Here is a 19,131-nt window from a genome sequence, read left to right as displayed (position 1 = left end):
CAGACATTATATGAAGGTGCATTCTGGCATAGTGTCTAAAAGACAGTGATTTTTGAGAGGTGTACTACCTTACCTGGAAGACAGTAGAGGTCACCATTCCATTGATCCATGCATGCACTGCATGTGCACATTCCACATGTGCCAGCCCAGGGATCTTGGCCCCAGTAACTAATCTCTTCATCTCTCTTGCCCCAAACACCACATCTCATGTCTTGAAATAGATGATTATGTAGCATATTCTTATTTGGGCCTACATCCATCGCCAAAATTATCCCTGAGTTGCCATAAGGTTCCTAAAAGTTGCATGTCTCCATTTTGGCACTGGGGGATCTCTCTGTGATTTGTACTCAGCTTTATATTATTACTTTTTTTTATTCTGTCACCATCTAAAAATATTTTTAGCAGTGGAATCTGGTGGAAAGATGGGAGTTACAGATGGTTGTCTACATTAGTTCAGTCTGCCTTATGATGTAAACCAGGAAAAAAAGTCTGAAAACCTTGAACTTTCATTTCTTTAAATTAAAATAGTAATAATGATTCCAGTTTCACAGTTGTTAGAAAACATAAAATTATTTCTTGCATGTGAAAGAGCTTGAAATACTGTGATATCCTATGCAAATATAAGAAAGTGTAAGTTTTATAATTTACAATCACATCAGATTAACCCTTACCACTTAACAAGGCCCATAGGAAATAAGAGTTTTATTAGAAACAAAATTTATTTTCTCTAATATGTGGAGAAATTGAGTGGTGCTACAGGCTAATCTGAGAAACACAGGGGCCTACATTGCCCCTGTGAATACTTTTTAGTCAAAGAGATTAATAATAATAGAAAGATGGCAAGTTCCTAAGGACATTTTCTACTTGAAGGTGACCCTTGAGTACATTGCCTTGCTAGCAAAGTATGACGATTAAAATCATATCCATTCAAGGAACATGTCTCTAAATTTAGTGTTCAAAATATATCATGAGACACAGTAGCTTTTAAAAACAGACTGCATGTGCATTAAACAGCACATCATAGTGGAATTTAGAAGTTAGGCAATTACAGTTGAAAACTGGTATGTATTTGTGTGGGGACTGAGTGTCGGCTAGGAGGACTGGGAGAGTCAAATCAAATCAGATCAGGGACCCCCAGAACCACATGTAACCACTGTCATCTCTCATTCTGTCCATAGGATTCACAGCTGAAAGCAATGAAAGAGACCGTCCATCTCTGCCTGTCGACTGTGTTCCGTAATCAACCACCTCCCCCTTTGAGTCTAGCCAGGACCAATCCAACTCAGATGTCAGTTCCGCCCTGGACAATTGGCAGGATGGTTCCTGATGCAAGGCCCAAAATCAAGGTACACTGTAGTCATGCTTTGGAAGTATAATTGAGTAATACACCATCTTTGTACTTGATTCTATGTGATCAGCAGAGTGGATCCAAGTAAGGTAACAAATTCATTGAGATTAGGAAGTAAGTAGAAGATAGTAACCCTTTGGAAAGTCTATGTGGTCACTTGGAGAACATTGGAAGACAACATTTTTTTCTAGAGAGCCAGCTGGTTTTTAGGCAAGATTACATAACTGTAAAATAATTGTCATTATTATTCTAAAATCTAAAATTATTTAAAAATACTATTATAACAATATTATTTTATTTATAATAATTTTAATCAATAAGATAATATAATACTTGGTATAAAATTTAATTTTATGTTATTTAATATCTTAATGTTGATAATTATTATTTTATATTTAAAATACCTTTTTTTAAGTTTATTTATTTTGAGAAAGAGAGAACATGAGCAAGGGAGGGACAGAGAGAGAGAGAAAGGGGGAATCCCAAAGAGAGTCCTGAGATGGGACTCAATCCCACAAACCATGAGATGACCTGAGCTAAAATCAAGAGTCAGATACTTGGGGTGCCTGGATGGCTCAGTCAGTTGAGCTTCTGACTTAGACTAGGTTATGATCTCACAGTCTGTGAGTTCGATCCCTGCAATGGGCTCTATGCTGACCGTTCAGAGCCTGGAGCTGCTTCAGATTCTGTGTTTTTCTCTCTTCCCCTTGCCTTATCACACTCTGTCTCTTTCTCACAAAATTAAATAAGCAATAAAAAATAATTTTACAAAAGTTGGATGCTTAACCCACTGAGCCACCCAAAGAAAATATTCCCTATTATATACACCAGAGGCTTAATATGGAAAATACTTTCTTCTAGGGCGTATCAGTTATCCTTCCAAAAGTGGATGCTTTCTTTAAAAATTAAGTCCATAGTTTTCAACACTTCCTGCAGATGAGACTTACTTGGGATACTTGTAAGAAAACTCAGACCCTTGACACTCACCCCAAACCTATTAAATTATTTCTGGTTGGGCTCTACTCATCAGTAGCTTCTAAAAGCTCCCCAGACGATTTTGAGAACAACTGAGTTAAGCAGAGCTTCCTCTGACTCCGCACCCCCACCCTGCTTCAGACGGGGGAGGGGCGTTTGTTGCTTTCTGTTTCAGTTGTCAGAACCTCCACTTCACAGGCTCTACGTTTAAATAAATCCTGACAATCTGAAATAGTTATTACAGAAAGTTTAGTTTCAGGCAGTGTATTTGAAAGTGCTGGCTCTCTTACCACCTGCCTTAGGACCACGGCTGTTACAATGAGTGCCCTGGGGGCGCCTGGTGGCTCAGTAGGGTAAGCATCTGACTCTTGGTTTGGGCTCAGGTCACAGCCTCACAGTTACTGGGATGGAGCCCACCTAGGGCTCTGCGCTGACAGCACGAAATTTGCTTGGGATTCTCTCTCTACCTCTCTCTCTGCCCCTCCCCTGCTCGTGCACATGTGTACATGCTCTCTCTTTCTCTCTCTCAAAATAAGTAAATAAACATTAAAAGTCCAGAAACACCTGAGAGCCACTGATGCAATTACACAATGATGCAGTACATTTGGGGCTATTTTTTTTTTTTTTTTTACTGCTTCATATTTTTCCTTACATTTGGATTAAAAGAGGTGTGGACAAATGGCTGATTAGAGAAATATTATTTTTAGAGTCAAAAACAAGAGAAAAAAATTTAAACAGCTAAAAAGCGGTCATCAATGTATGGACTGCACAGATTTAGTCTGTATAATCTCATGTTTCTCTGTCAAATATCAATTAAAATATGTATTTCCATTTAATCTTAGTCTATTTTTATTGTGTACCTAAGGATCTCTAAAAGTGTTTAAGCCAATATTTTGTATTTTTTCCTGCCCCTGAAAACTCTAGGTCTAAAGTGTTTACTGAAACAAATGCAGGAAGAAGTTGCACAATCATGTATTTTTTATGTTTAGGAAAAATCCTGAAGAAATTGAAATTCACTGAAATTGGCTACTGGTAAAATGTCCTGCTTCGCACACAAGGTTACCCACTCACCAGGAAGCCACCCTCTGCTTCCTTACTATTGGTCTAAGGGAGGAGCAAAGGTTGAGCCTTATTAAGTCTGATGACTTTCTGCAAAGCACTTTGTAATTCTCTGGGCACACAACACTTGTCTCCGACTCAAAATATGTTTGTTTAGGCCCAATTAAAACTGGGCTCTTTATGACCCTGAATGTGTGAAGGAAATTACTGTTACTTAACTGGTTTACTGTGACTAATTGTAGGTCCTGTCATTGAAATAACTAATAAACATTTGTTATTTCCCTTGGCTTATCACAGAAAAATATAGGGAGCATTTAGATGAGCCTGGTTTAGGAACTGCTCGTTTCTCAAAAAACAATAACAGAAAAATCCAATTGCTTAAGATAAAGTTCAGTAAATCTAAGGTGATGTGCTGTAGACCATTCTAGTTTATGAGCTGGCATTAAAAGCTTCTCCAGTGTTTCTGGTTTGTCCTCATTCTTTATCTTTGCATTAGGGGTGGAAATTGTATTTTATGTATACTTGGGGCTTAATCTCTATGCAGGCACCTCAGATAGCATTTTAAAATCCTGAATAATATGACGTCATATGGGGTGTATATAAGAGAAACCCTTCAGTCATGGAATCTTTTCTCTATATATACTCAAAAGAAACTTTTAAGTGAGGGCATTTAACTGGTGCATCTTCAGAGCTGGCTACCTGTAGGTGCAGGGACATGGTGTGCCTGTACACAAGATGGGAGAGGCTCACATCGTTTGCCCTCTCTATGCCTTAGTTTCCTGAGGGCCTATCAGAGTGTTGTTGCGACATGAACATTACAAATGCGGGCTCCTGGGTGGCTCAGTTGGTTAAGTGGCCAACTTTAGCTCAGGTCATGATCTCGAGGCTTGTGAGTCCTCTGTTGTCAGCACAGAGCCTGCTTCAGATCCTTGGCCCTGCCCCTTCTCTCTGCCCCTTCTTTTAAATGTTTAAATAAATGTTAAAAAAAAAAAACAAATAATAAATCCCCCTGTTTCCATGATCTATGGCGGGTCTCATCTAGTTCTATCTGGTTTCTTAAATTTTCAAATTTGAATGGTTTTTCCTGAAATCTGTGAAACACATTCAAGTAAGCCATTTTCAACTCACATATGCAAACAGACAAAATACCCACAACCCTTACCCCTCCAAAAAAATGTCATTTTATTTTACTTCTTAAAGAAGATTGTTAATTCAGTCAAATTTTTTGTTATATTATCCATGTGTTTATGAGTATATATACATGCATACACATATGTACATATTATTACATTAAATATAAATATTGTTCACTGTGGATTTTAAAAGCACAGATTTCATAAATAAATAAAAGCACAGATTTCATTAGGTGGGAAGTTCAATATTACAAGAATCTACTGGCAAAACCTAAAAAATAATGTGTTAACCTCTACTTTTTATTAATTCTGGAGCTTGCCTTTATGTATGTTTCTGCTGAGAACCCTCAGTCAGGTCAGTCAGCCTCCTTTCCTTCATTGGATTCTCCATTGTTGTTATGTCTGCTTTTCTCTACTTTGAGTGAATTTTTTCTTACCCTCCAAGTTAATATTACTTTTTTCTCTTCCCAGTGCTCTGATAGCACAGGGTTTATCCCTCAGCGTTCTTGGTCATACTTTTCATACAGAGATGGCTACATACTCCTCTCTCCTTAAAGGAAATGAACGGGCTTAGCTCCATGATTTGTTCTGTATCGTTCAGTGTCCAGAATCATGGTCCTACAGAATTCATTTGAAATGACAGTAGCTGTTTTCCAGTTGGTTTGGGCTGCTCCCACAAAATGCCATAGACTAGGTGCCTTAAATAACAGACACTAATTTCTCACAGTTCTGGAGACTGTGAAGTCCAAGATCAAGGTGGTCCCAGATTCAGTTCTTAATAAGGTTTCTCCTCCTATATTGTAGACAGCTGCCTTCTAGCTAAGTGCTTGCTCACAGGGTCTTTTTTAGATGTGCATGAATGGGAAGATTCTCTCTCTCTCTCTCTCTCTCTCTCTCTCTCTCTCTCTCTCTCTCTCTCTCTCCACCCCATCTCTCAGTCTCTCATTCTTTATAAGGGCACTAATCCCAGCATGAGGACCCTACCCATCATGATTTAATCTAAACCTAATTACCTTCAGAAGGACCATCTCCTAATACCATCATACTGGGGGGCTAGGGCTTTAACATAGGAATTGTAGGGGTATTTAATTCATAGCAGTGCCCCTCGGGTATTTTCCTTATTTAGAAGTTAGAAAATATATATTATTGAGTGCTCATTATGGGCTTATTATTCAACTAAACTGTTTTCCATCTGTAAGACAAGCCTCTGATCATCATTGGGGATGCAAATTTGAAATCACACAACACTGACCTTTTGTACACTGATGCCTAATTCTCTATAAAGAGAGACTAAAGAAAAATGAAAGGGGTATGTGGTAGATTAGTACTTTGTTTGCTTTTAGTATTTGGAATTCCATATTCCAAATAGCTTTCCTTAAAGATAAAAACTAAGGAGACCTGGATTCAAAAGCATATGAGATTAGATTATGTCTTTGTTTTGTCTTTGTTATGAGATTATGTGTTTTTTACATAGAAAATGTTCTAACACAGAGGCAAAGAACAAAGGTTTAAGCCAGTAGCTCTGATCTGCATTTGAATAAAGTGACTCTAAACTACAGTGGAAACCAGCAAACCAGTGACAATCTATTTCATTGATCCATGCAGCAGATGACGGTGATCTGATTTAGGGTGCAGAAATGGTCATAAGGTTCCAGAGCTAATGGGAGCATAGAGCTGCCATGAAGTAGTGTTTAAGTGGGTTGCATAAAGGAGGAAGTGAAGAACACTCAGTGCTTGCATTCATTCACTGTCAAACAAAAAGCAAGAGGTGAACTCAAATTGATTTATTTTTCAACATGCTAAGTGTTCAAGGTCTCTCATGCAGTCAAATGTCTATATCCAACAGACATTATACATTTGAATCTGGAATGCAGGGAAGACATCTGAGTGCAGATAAAGGATTTAGCATTATCACCATGGGTGGCAATTAAATGTTGAAAATAGATTAAATCAGCTGATAAGCCAGTGTAGAGTGAAAAGAGATGAGAGCCAAAAGGACATCAGAGAAGAGACCTGCCTTAAGTATGGTTTTGTGTGTAGTCTGATAGACGGAATGTTTATGGCAAAAGTGCACCTCTTATCTTTCATTAAGATGTCCTGTCTTCATTATACATTTGGGCTGAGGACCATGATTTTCTCATGCCATTTTTACCATTACAAAACAACAGAATATGCAAGCCATTGTGTATATTTAGAAATGTGAATACGCCATGGCTCATATCTGCTTTTAAAAGCTAACTGCTGGATCACCTGTGTGGCTCAGTTGGTTGGGCATCTGACTTTGGCTTGGAGCCTGCTTTCCATTCTGCATCTCCCTCTCTTTGTATGCCCCTCCCCCTCTCCTGCTCTGTCTCTCTCCCTCTCTGAAAAATAAACATTAAAAATATTTTTTAAAAAAGTTAACTGCTAAAGTTTCAGAATTTGTACTAGTCAGCTCTTAAACACAGCCCTTATTAAATATTAATTGTATACATTTACAATTAAGTAAAATTTACTATAAGCAAACATGGTAAATACCAAAACTACCAGATCATGCTATTATCTCTCTTCTTGATTTTATGTCTTTTGGGTCCATAGAGTGAAAATACTACAACAGTGCTGTGCCACTGATAACTTTCCAATTCATATCCAATAGTATCAACTTGATCGATTGAAATGAGTAGTATTTGTACCATAGAAATTGACAAACACTACAATCGGGGTTCTTCTAACCCCAGAGGTAGTAAATAATGCATTCCTGTGTATGTATGAGTGGGGCTTATGGGTATGTGAATTACATGTTTAAGATAGGTCTAATGAGCATCAGAATATACAAACAATATGTGACCAACATACTCATTTTTTGGTCTTCTGTTTGTGCAGTAGAGCTACGTGAATAGTAAGTGCTCAGAAAAGGCAAATTAATTATTTTTTAAAAATTGCTTGTTCAGTTAATGACATGTTCTGAAAAAACTAACAATCTTTATATATCCATTATACTGTTTTCCTTAATTATTTTAATTTTATTATAAATTAATAAATGTGACTGTGTGATTAAAAATATAAAAATGTAGGAGGAAAAAAACAAGAAGCATATTACTAAGAGGTCTACTTTTAGGTGAAAAATATGAATTATTAATACAGCAATGTCATTGGCATTTACTGCTGCATGATATGGAGCTTAAGAGCTAGGATTCACTTTACATGGCGGTGATGGTATTTACCTCTGAGCGTTTCCGGGAACATTAAATAAGATGAGAAAAATGCCAGACGCAGGCGCTGACACTTTAGTCAAAGACAGTTCCGAGCCTCCTTCCTCTGTCCTCTCATCCCTAGGCTGATGTACCTGCAGGACAGGCAGGTCTCTGCTTCTCTCTGCCTTTGTCCCTCTGTAGGGATGATCAGGAAAGTGCACGTGGCCCCTGCCTTCACCGGAACTCCAAGACAATGTGCCTCTTGGGGACTTCTTGAGTCTGTCTCACCTCCCCACCATGGGGGTCACCAGTTACCACATCAGGGCAGCGATCTTCAGAGGGAGAAAAAGTTCGTGTTTCAGACCCAAGTGTTTCAGCCAAGACCCTTGAAGCTGCATGCGGACTTCCGCTTATGTAAAAGGCTGCACGTTCCATCCACATCCAAGAACTTTTATATAATGAACATAAATACAAGGGAAATTATTTTTTTAAATAGAGCTAAGATCCACAAATCATACAGACCAAGTAAAAAATTTTTGCTGCAATTTTCTAACTTTAAAACCTTGATCATATTACTTCTGAGACTAATCTTTCATATGTATAAAATAGAGACAGTAACAGTCCCTGCCCTACAGGGTTGATGTGAAGACTGAATAAGCCAATACACATATAGCATTCGGCATATGTAGTAGTGTCTGACACTGAGAACCAATAGAAGTGTGAAATAAGTATTGTATCTAGAAACCAGTATAACATTTGGGGAAGATTTAAAGAAGGTTTTTGAAATAGAATATTACTTTGATTCAAACACATCCATGTACTTTGTCTTATTGTTCATGTGCTATATGATACGTGTGTCCAAATGAGTATAACTACAGTTTTTCTGCATAAAAGTATGGATGAATTCTCACAATACATTTAATGTCAGTGATCATAATGGTAAATGCCATGAAGAAAGGAGAAAATTGAAAGACAGCAGAAATGAAAAGCAATTCAGATAAGCAATCCTGATAAAATATGAAGAAATTGTGTTATGAAAATCCATTATTTCATCCCCACCCCAGGCGGTTACCACCTTCCGTCTTTTTCTTTCCGTGCCACTCACGGCCTTGGATTTCGCTGCAGTTTACATTGGTAAAGGTCACAACTGTGATATCTGCTTAATTGGACAAAGATGATTTGTTTTTTGTTTTCTGTGGGTTCCCCCTCCCCAGTTTGTTAGAAATGCCAGAGTCATTCTAGGGCAACAGTCAACAGTGACCCTATGCAGGAGCTTACAGGCATCCGAGCGAAAAATGCATTCTGCTTGGTGCCCGGAGGTTTAAAGCAAAGTGGATTTGTATTTCCCTCTCTTTTGCCAAAAATCTGTTGCAATGCAATTTCCAAGAACTCTCAAAGTAGTGCACCTGGAATCATCAGAGACAAAAGGTTCTCAACCTAAACTTCATTTTTAACCATTGGGGGTTTCACTGGCACCTGAGTGTCAACACTCACAATTCTTATACAATCCAGCAAAAGAGCAGGCTGGTTTTTTTATTCAAAGCTCCTAGATTATTCTAATTTACATCCAAGTTTGAGAACTATTAAGATTCTTACTCTAAGAATGGGGAGGGAGTTGAAGAATTAAGCCTGTGCTTTGCCCCCACTTCCCTGCTTCTAGAAGAGATTTCTCAACTAGTCCTTAAGTTTTAGACAGATTTTTTCTTTTTACCAGTTGTGTGTCATTAGGTAACCATTTAGTTACCTTAACATCTACCAATTATTGGTGTTTTTCCATGCTATAGAAATATATTGTATACCTTTATGTCCAGGGTTATTTTAAGGATAAAAATTAACATATAAGTCTAAACCAGTTTTGTAAAATTGTAGCATGACAACTAAGGAATTTTGTTTGGATTTCATTTTTTGGTCCTAGGAGGTCTTAATAGCTTCTTAGTTACTTCCCAGCAGATATGGCATATATGTGACATGAAGTTAATTTTAAGTTAAAAATACATCATCATTTGCATGTTATGCATATTATATGTGCACATAAGTATTTGTAAAATTATGTTATAAATTATAAGACACATTTTATCTGGCAAATATAAAAATTTAACCAACAAGGAAGCTTTGATATATTCTTTTTAGTGCTAGTGTATTTGTGCCTTGGAATAGGCTGAAACCAAGTCCTTGTTAGCTTTTGTTTATTCTTGATTCTTGATACACATACAATGAGAATATCATCAGTAGAAATCGATTAGTTGAGCATCTCTATGAACCTCCTTCAAAGACATTTTTTAGCAACGTGAGGATATAATTAATTAATTTAAGCTGTTGTGTCATAAATTTTAACTCACAGTATCACATACACTACATCCTCAGCATGTTAACAAAGCTACAAGAGAGACTGGACTCCCAGGACCAAAGATATTACAGAGTGCATGAACTTCTGACAGGGAGAGCCAAGGTCAAGGAGTGGTTTTCTTTAGGAAACAATTCTACTGAAAGATAATGAAAAGAGAAGTAATTTAAAATATTCAAGACTACTCCTGAAACAATACTACACTGTATGTTAACTAATTTGAATTTTAAAAAATACATTAAAAATAAATTCATAATAAATAAAATGGAGTATTACTTGGAAATCAAAAAGAATGAAATCTTGCCATTTGCAACTATGTGGATGGAACCAGAGGATGTAATACTAAGTGAAATTAGTCAGAGAAAGACAAATATCATACAACTTCTCTCATATGAGGAGTTTAAGATACAAAACAGATGAACATAAGGGAAGGGAAGCAAAAATAATATATAAATATGGAGGGAGACAAAATATAAGAGACATAAATATAGAGAACAAACAGAGAGTTACTGGAGGGGTTGTGGGAGGAGGGATGGGCTAAATGGGTAAGGAGCATTAAGGAATCTATTCCTGAAATCATTTTTGTGCTATATACTAACTTGGATGTAAACTAAATAATTAATTAATTCAAAAAAGGAGTAAATAAAATAAAATGCACACAGGGTGCTGTGTATTATATAAAAACTAGTTCCCCATCTGCAGAATGATAATCAAGACAATAAAAATCTCCTATCTTCAATATTTCACTATTTTCTCACTACTAAAAATAACCAGCAAATGATTTCAACTCTTTTAAAAAGTCACTTTACTTAAAAAATGATGAGGAAGCGGGATTCTCTCCTTCTTAAAAATGTTTCTGGAGCTATTGAAATACTTATATTTACAAGATACTTGATAAAAATGTTGCTCTGGATTGTATCAGAAGAGAGACAAGGACCACTGGTAAGATACGATCCAATGATGTTAATTGGACGCGGGGTTTTTTCTCTCCTACTTCATCAGAGGCGGGACCCTCCTTGTTTGTAGTTTCTCCATTTTCTGCTGGTAAATCTTCTTCAGCTTCTTGGTTAGACCTTTTCAAACGTTTTTCCTTTGTTCCTCTTTTCCTTTTCTCTGCACATTTTTGTCTGAGTATCCTTTTCTGCAGTCTTTTCTGCCTTCCCTTCCACTTTTGCAGGAGGCGGCCTAGATGACAAGTTTTCTTGCTGATCTCCTCCCAGGCTCCAATTTACTGCCCCTTTGGCAAAGCCGATTTTCTCATACATCCTGGTGGCCAGGAGGGCAGGGGCCATGTGCGGGGGGACATATCATGACCAGAGACTTCAGGAAGCTTCCCTGCCTGGCCTCTCCTACTCCTACTGTTGCCACACAAGCTTCCAGAGCCCACAGTGGGAGAACCAGAAGAATGGTTCTATTTCTTTTCCTATATTTTCAATAACATTTTTAGATGCTCATGATAGTAATAACTTTCCTGGTGCCTCCAGCACAATGGAGCTTAAGTTATTTCCAAGGTGTTTTAGATTACCTTCTAGTTACCACTTGCCTATTCTAGGTAAGACAAGCCTCAGTATCCCCTCCATTGATTATCAGTGAATGCAAGGGTGTGTATTGATTTTTATAGCTCACAGCCACTAGCAATGTACTAAAAGTTTTTTAGCAAAGTAAATCTGAAGAGATTAAAATTTTAAGAAGATAGTTCCAGTACAGGCATATCTCAGAGATACTGTGGGTTTGGTTCCAGACCATTGTAATAAAGTGAGTTAAGTGAATTTTTTGGTTTCCCAGTGTATATAAAAGTTATGTTCCTGTAGACTACTAAGTGTGCAATAGTATTATGTCTAAAAAATGTACATAACTTAATTTAAAAATCCTCTATTGCTAAAAATATCAAAAGATAAAAAGGCTTGAAAATCATGCAGAGAGAAAACACATTACAAAAAATGGGCTAATGATTACCCACAATGTAATAACCATTAGGCCAACATCTGACTTTTAAACTGCCATGATGGAAGCCAGAAGGTAGTGGAATGATATCTTCAAATGACTGAGATAAAACAATTATCAGTCTATTAGTCTATACCCTTTAAGCACTAGGGGGGAGGAGGGAATTAAAATTTCAGACAAATAAAAACTGTAAGACTTTATTCCCAAAAGGGGTCACAGAAGTAATTTTAAAGGGAGGATTCAGTTGCAAAAGAAATGGTACTCAAAGATATCAAAATAAACCAACAGTGCTTGTTTGTAATAATTATTTGCATTGATTGCAATGTGATAAAAATCAATGGTAATAATTGTCCTAAAACACTATTATAGTAGTTTATAAATAGTGAGAGAGTGATCAGAAATAAAACATTCTAAGTTCTTTGCATTTTTTGGAAAGTAAAAATATTGAATAATGGCAAATTCTGACAATTATTCACATTAAAATATTCTGAATAACCACACACCTATAAAAATATGTTATTGCTAAAAGATGCTAACTATAAAATAATTCTAATCATTATCTGAGGTTTCAGCAAGTCATAATCACTGACCATGGAGAACCATAACAAATATGATAATTATGAAAAGTTTTGAAATACTGTGGGAATTGCCAAAATGCAACACAGAGATATGAAGTGAGCAGACGCTATTGGAGAAATGGCACCGTTAGATTTGCTTGACCCAGGGTTTCCACAAACCTTCAATGTATAGGAAAGATAGTGTCTGCTGAGTGCAATAAAGCCAAGTGCAATATAACAAGGAACACCTGTGGCGGTAGAGAGAGCATGAGGAGACAGGATGATACTAGCAAACAAAACTGTTGTGAGATTAATAGCATATTCTTGATGAGAGACAATGAGAGAGTGGTGATGGGGAAGGAGCTGAGGGGATAGATTTGAGAAGTGTTAAGGATATAAAATTTTGAGGAATTGTGAGAAGACTAGATGATTCTTTTAAAGATATTAGTCATGAAAAGGAGAAAATTGGACAAATGGCAAGAAGGAGGCTTCTTAACAGGCTGGAAGCAGATTGAATACATTTTTAGTAAAAGAGAAAGGGAGGGATGAAGAAAGATAATGAAGACAAAACTTAGAGACATATATTAAGGAGTGAGAATTCTAGAAGTACCAAGGGATATGAGTAATATCACAGGGTGAAGAGTTCAATGTGGAGAGCAGTAGGAACGTAACCAACTTCTGAGATGGAAAATAAGTTGGTTAAGATGAAGGAAGTTCTGGATAAGCTTTGAGGAGATGAAGGCCATTTCCAAGGGACAGCTACCCAATGGCCCTTAGTTCATAGTGAAAATTAGGCTCTTCCTGACTCTGAACAAGCTTCCTGTCCCTCTAGACAAATGCTTTGGAAAACCGTTTTACCCATCGCATACAAACTAACTCCGATTTCTAAGTTCCCTCTATAGCACTCCTGTTAGTACCCTGTTTTGTTTTCAGATCCCAAGGGAAAAGCAAAACAAAACATCTCCTCAAGAGAAATGAACTTAGGAAGTATGAAATCCAGTAAAATAAAGTATTGCTTCAAAGAAAATATATCAAAGTAAAAATAATCATTATCCTCAATGATGATACAAACTAAAATTAACAAATTCAAAAGAAAAGTAGCAAATTCATTTGTATCCAAGCAGATGTAAATTTACTAATAAAATGCACCAAGGGATTAAAATCACCTGAAATACAACAGTTTCCAGTGTATTAAAGCCTACCTCTTAAAGATAGGGTTAGGTTCTAATCCATTCTGTCTATACAATGATATAGACATGTGGAGAGAAACTAATACTGCCTTTTTAGTTATAGGCATTGCTTCTTTCTAATGGTCCTTTTTAGGCACAGACAAGTTCTATTAGGTGAGCCTTCTGAGTATGCTCTCTCTTTACCATCACTCTCCTGGAAGCCTGTGTAGGAATCTGTGACTAAATCTTAGTTACTCAGAATTATGTGTAAAAGCACAGATTTTGGAACTCAACAGACCAATTGTAAATCTTGGCTTCTGCTATTCAATGCACATATGAGATATTGAGAAATTAAACTGGAGATGGTGATTACTCCTATTGAAAGAGAGCTAATGTTACAAAACAATGACCCTAATAAACTAAAATATGTAAGTGCTAAATTTGTAGCATGGTACCTGGTATAAAGTGTATCTAGGGTAGAGTCCCCTGTTTCATTGCAAAATGAAGAGCACACTTTATACACTATATGTTAGCCAATTTGACAATAAGTCATATTTCAAAAAAGTATATCTAGTGTTTACAAGCATAGATTCTAAAGGCAAACTTCCTGGATTTGAATTTGTACTCTGCCATTAATCAGCTGTGTAACAAAGGCAGTGTTTTTAAACTAATTTCTTACAAATAACATGAGGACAATGCTATTTCCCCCCAAAAATTGTTATGGGGACAAACTAAATATTATTAATTTCAGACTCATTTGTTCTAATGAAATATCATTGTTCATCTCTGGGGAAGTGTCCCTCACAAAATTCTATATGGAGTTTGACAATATGAAAATAATTTGAGCATTTATCAAAAGTACTTCCATAAAAGAACTTCCAAAAACAGTAGGAAACATATGATTTTTATATTTGCTGAAAGTAATTATTCTTTGTACTAGATCTGATGAAAGACTAGAAAATTATTTGTCATCTTGATCCTTCCTCAATGCACTGTGAGTTGGATTTAAATGTTTCAAAGAAAATTAAAAATAGTAGCCCTGCTTTTCATCACTATATGAAGCTCATTGATATTCAGGATGATGTGAAATTATAGACAGCATTTTTGAATCTCCTAGAGGGCTGGTGTTAAGCTTTCCTATGACATGTTTAGTCTTCTTTGATCTCCTCTTTATGAAAGCAAGAATATTTCCTGAAGGCATATAGCTACCCAACCTAGGAAGTTATTAAAATCAAGTATACTCAAAAGACCAAACTTTTCTCTTTTGTAGTCTATTGCATGAGTTCTGATTGCTCAATAATAATAGTAACAATAATAATAATAGTGATAAATTTAATTTGCATAGTTCTTTATGATGATTACTATAGGATGTTTTATTAAATTTTCACTATAAATAGAGCAGATCTTACTATAACTATTTTACTTATAAAGGAACTAAAACATGAAACCAGGGCTTTATTTTTTTAAATTATTATTTATTTTTAAGAGAGAGAAAGAGCAGGGGAGGGGCAGAGAGAGAGGGAGACAAAGAACCTGAAGCAGGCTCCATGTTCTAAGCTGTAAGCACAGAGCCCAATGCAGGACTCAATTCATAAACCAAAGTCAGATACTTAACTGACTGAGCCACCCAGGAACCCCATGAACCCAGGTTTTTTATGCTAAATCTAGGGCACCAAATCACCCTGTCAAAATTCACATTAGTTAGAAGTTTAGAGATATCCTAACAAAAAGGAATGAGCATTTAAATATGTAGTGCTTCTTATGTTATCACAATAGTTAAATTTTATAGAGTACTTGCTTTGTAACTAACTTACTGCTAAGGGCTTTGCACACATTTTCTTGGTTAAAACCCAGAACATTTCGAAGTGGTACTGATAATATTCTGATGTTAAAAGTGAGAAAACTAAATCATTTATAGAGGCTAGTGAGCCATTCTGAGTCTCAAAAGTAGGTCGTTAGCAACTTAGGTTTTGAAGTCAACTGTATCTGGCTCTAGAGTCTGAGACCCTGATCATCACTTTACATCTGAAGAAGGTGTAGTTTTGGTAACAACCTCCTTGCATTTAGAAAAGAAGAAAAAAAGCAGTAAATAGAAAAAAAAAAAAAGAAAAGCAAAACAAAACAGAAAACAGTTCACAAAATGGCAATAGTAAGCCTATACATACCAAAATTCATTTTAAATGGGCTAAACTAGGGACTCCTGCATGCCTCAGTCAGTTAAGTGTCCAACTTCAGCTCACGTCATGATCTCATGGCTCATGAGTTCAAGCTCTGCATCAGGCTCTGGGCTGGCTGCTTAGAGCCTGGAGCCTGCTTCAGATTCTGTGTCTCCCTCCCTGTCCCCCCTCTCCACTCCCCCCACCATCTCTCTTGAAAATCAATCTTAAAAAATTTTTTTAAAATGGACTATTCAGTCAAAAGACATAGAGTAGGAAAATGGATTCAAAAGCAAGATCTAATTATATGCTGCCTACAGCTGACCAATTCCAGACTTAAGGACACATTCAGACTGAAAGTGAAGGGACAGAAAAAGATAATGCATGCTTTTGGAAAACAGAAGAAAGCAGAGATAGCTATACATATACATATATATGTATTATATACATGTATAAAGACTTTAAGCCAAGGACTGTAAAAAGAGACCAAAAAGTCATTATAGAAGTGTCTGGGTGAGAGTAGGTTGAGAGTCTGACTCCTAATTTTGGTTCAGGTGACGATCTCAGGATTATGGGATTCAGCCCCATGATAGGCTCTGTACTGAGCCTGGAGCCTGCTTAAGACTCTCTCTCTCTCTCTCTCTCTCTCTCTCTCTCTCTCTCTCTCACTCTGTGTGTGTGTGTGTGTGTGTGTGTGTGTGTCCTTCTACTCCTCTCCTCCACTCATGTTTGCTCTCTCTCATAATATTTTAAAAGTTATTATGTAATAATAAAGGGGTCAGTTCATCAGGAGATTATAAAATTAGTAAATATGTACTCAAAACAGGAGCAACTAAATATGTAAAATAAATATTAACAAATTTAAAGGGGGAAATAGACAGCAGTATAATATAATGCTAGTACAGGGCTTTAGTAGCTCTCTTTCAACAATAGAATTATCACCCAAATAGAAAATAATATATTGGACCTAACAGACATTTACAGAATATTCTGTCTAACAGCAGGATACATATTCTTCTCAAATATTTTCCCAGAAAAATCATATATTAGGCCACAGAACAACTCAATAAATTTAAGAAGATGGAAATAGTATCAAGCATTCTTTCTAAGCACAATTGTATGAAATTAGAAAAGAATAATAAGAAAACCAAACAAATTTACAAATATATGAAGATTAAACTCATAATCAATGAGTCAACAAAGAAAAAAGAGCAATTAAAAACCATTTTCAGGCAAGTAAAAATAGAAACACAATATACCAAACTTAAGGGATGCAGCAAAAGGAGTTGTAAGAGTGAAATTTAGCGTGATAAACACCTACATAAAGAAAAGAAAGATCTCAAATAAACAACCTAACTTATAACTCAAAGAACTAGTAAAAGGAAAAATTAAACCCAATATTAGCAGAAGAGAAATAATAAAGATCATAGTGGAAATAAATGAAATAAAGACTAAAAAGACAATAGAAAAGATCAATGAACCTAAGAGCTGGGTTTTTTTTTTTTAAGATAAACAAAATAGGCAAAACTTTAGCTGAACTTACCAATAAACAGAGAGGACTCAGATAAATAAAATTCAAACCAAAAAGGTGATAGTATGCATGATGCCACACAAATAACAGGGATCATAATACCCTAATACAAATAATTATACACCCAAAATTGGACAACCTAGAAGAGATAGATACATTGCTAGAAACTCACAACCTACTAAGACTGAATAATGCTGAAATAGAAAATCTGAACAGACCAATTACTACTTAAAGAGATTAAATCAGTAATCAAAAACCTCCCAACAAATAAAAGTTCAGAACCCGATGGCTTCATTGGTGAATTCTGTCAGCCATTTAAAGAGGAACTAATACCAATTATATTCAGAGTTCTACAGGAAAAAAGGAATACTTCCAAATTCATATGAGGCTAGCATTCTTTTGAGACAAAAGTCAGAGAAGGACACTACAAGAAAATTGTAGGCCTATATCCCTGATAAACATCAATGCAAAAATCCTCTACAAAATATTAGCAGAATTCAACAGTACATTGAAAGGATCATATCCAGAAGTGTAAGTATGATTGAACATCTACAAATCAGTCAATGATTTAAAAATCATATCATCATCTCAATAGATGCAGAAAAAGCATTTAGCAAAATTTAATATCCATTATGATAAAAAAATTTTTCACAAACTTGGTATAGAGTACTTCAACATAACAAAGTGCTTATAAAACATCATATTCAACTGTGAAAAGCTAACAGCTTTTCCTCTAGGATCCAAACAAGAGAAGAATGTCCACTTGCAACTTTTTTTAACATAGTATTGGATGTCCTAGGCAGAACATTTAGCAAGAAAAAGAAATGAAAAGCATCTAAATGGGGAAGAGAGAAGTAAACTTATCTCTGTTTGTAGATGACATGCTCTTACACGTGGGAAACTCTAAAGACTCCAGGAAAAATTGTCAGACCTAATAAATTCAGTAAAGTTGCAGGTAGGCTCCTGTAAGCCTTCAGTTTTGATCTGCCATGTTCTGTTGATTCAGAAGATATTAATTATAGAATCTACACTACTGAGATACATTCATAAGATTTTGTTTTAAATCATTCAACAATATTCCCTGTGGAGACAATATTGTTAACATACCCATACTACCCAAATCTATCCATAAACTCGATGTGCTGTCAAAATTCCAATGGCATTTTTCACAGAAATAGAAAAAAAGCACACCTAAAATTTGTATGAAACCACAAAAGACCCCAAAAGCCAAAGCAGTACTGAGAAAGAACAAAATTGGAGGTGTCACATTCACTGATTTCAAACCATATTAAAAAGCTATTGTAATCAAAACTATATAGGAGTGGTATAAAAACAGATATATAGACCAATGGAATAGAATAGAAAGCCCATAAGGAAAAAACAAAACAAAACAAACAAAAAACAGTCATTTTCTATTCAGGTAATCCTGAATTCTATTTTTGTTAATTCGTAAATGATTTAATCTTTACAAGTGCTTTGACATCTTTAAGAATCTGTTATCTCATACAATACAATAATAATAACTTGGTAGGGTTGTAGGTAGGACTGAATGAGATATTGCATTTACAGCACCTTCATAAGTATTCAATTAATGTTAGCTTCTTATAAGTAGGTATGTAAGAGAATATCAGTTGAGGCTATCTTTCTGTTATTTACAAAGTTAAAGTCTCTGTTATTTCTGAAAATTTCTAATGATACTACTAGTAATGGATGCATAATAGTTGATAGTTTAATTCACAGTA

The 19,131-nt window shown here is 35.8% G+C and overlaps 1 protein-coding gene across 3 annotated transcripts in view; it reads left to right on the top strand.

Annotated features, from left to right (window-relative positions):
* The window catches only part of LUZP2 (leucine zipper protein 2), a 454,470-nt gene that overhangs the window by 389,591 nt on the left and 45,748 nt on the right, over positions 1-19,131 (top strand). For all 3 annotated transcript variants that reach the window (XM_029915060.1, XM_029915061.1, XM_029915062.1), the window contains exon 9: positions 1,179-1,346. In XM_029915060.1, the coding sequence (XP_029770920.1) occupies positions 1,179-1,346 (168 nt within the window). The remainder of the gene's footprint in view (positions 1-1,178; positions 1,347-19,131) is intronic.

Source organism: Suricata suricatta, chromosome 11, assembly GCF_006229205.1.
Source record: "Suricata suricatta isolate VVHF042 chromosome 11, meerkat_22Aug2017_6uvM2_HiC, whole genome shotgun sequence".
NCBI classification, from domain to species: domain Eukaryota; kingdom Metazoa; phylum Chordata; class Mammalia; order Carnivora; family Herpestidae; genus Suricata; species Suricata suricatta.
This window is presented reverse-complemented; position numbering and strand designations above follow the sequence as displayed.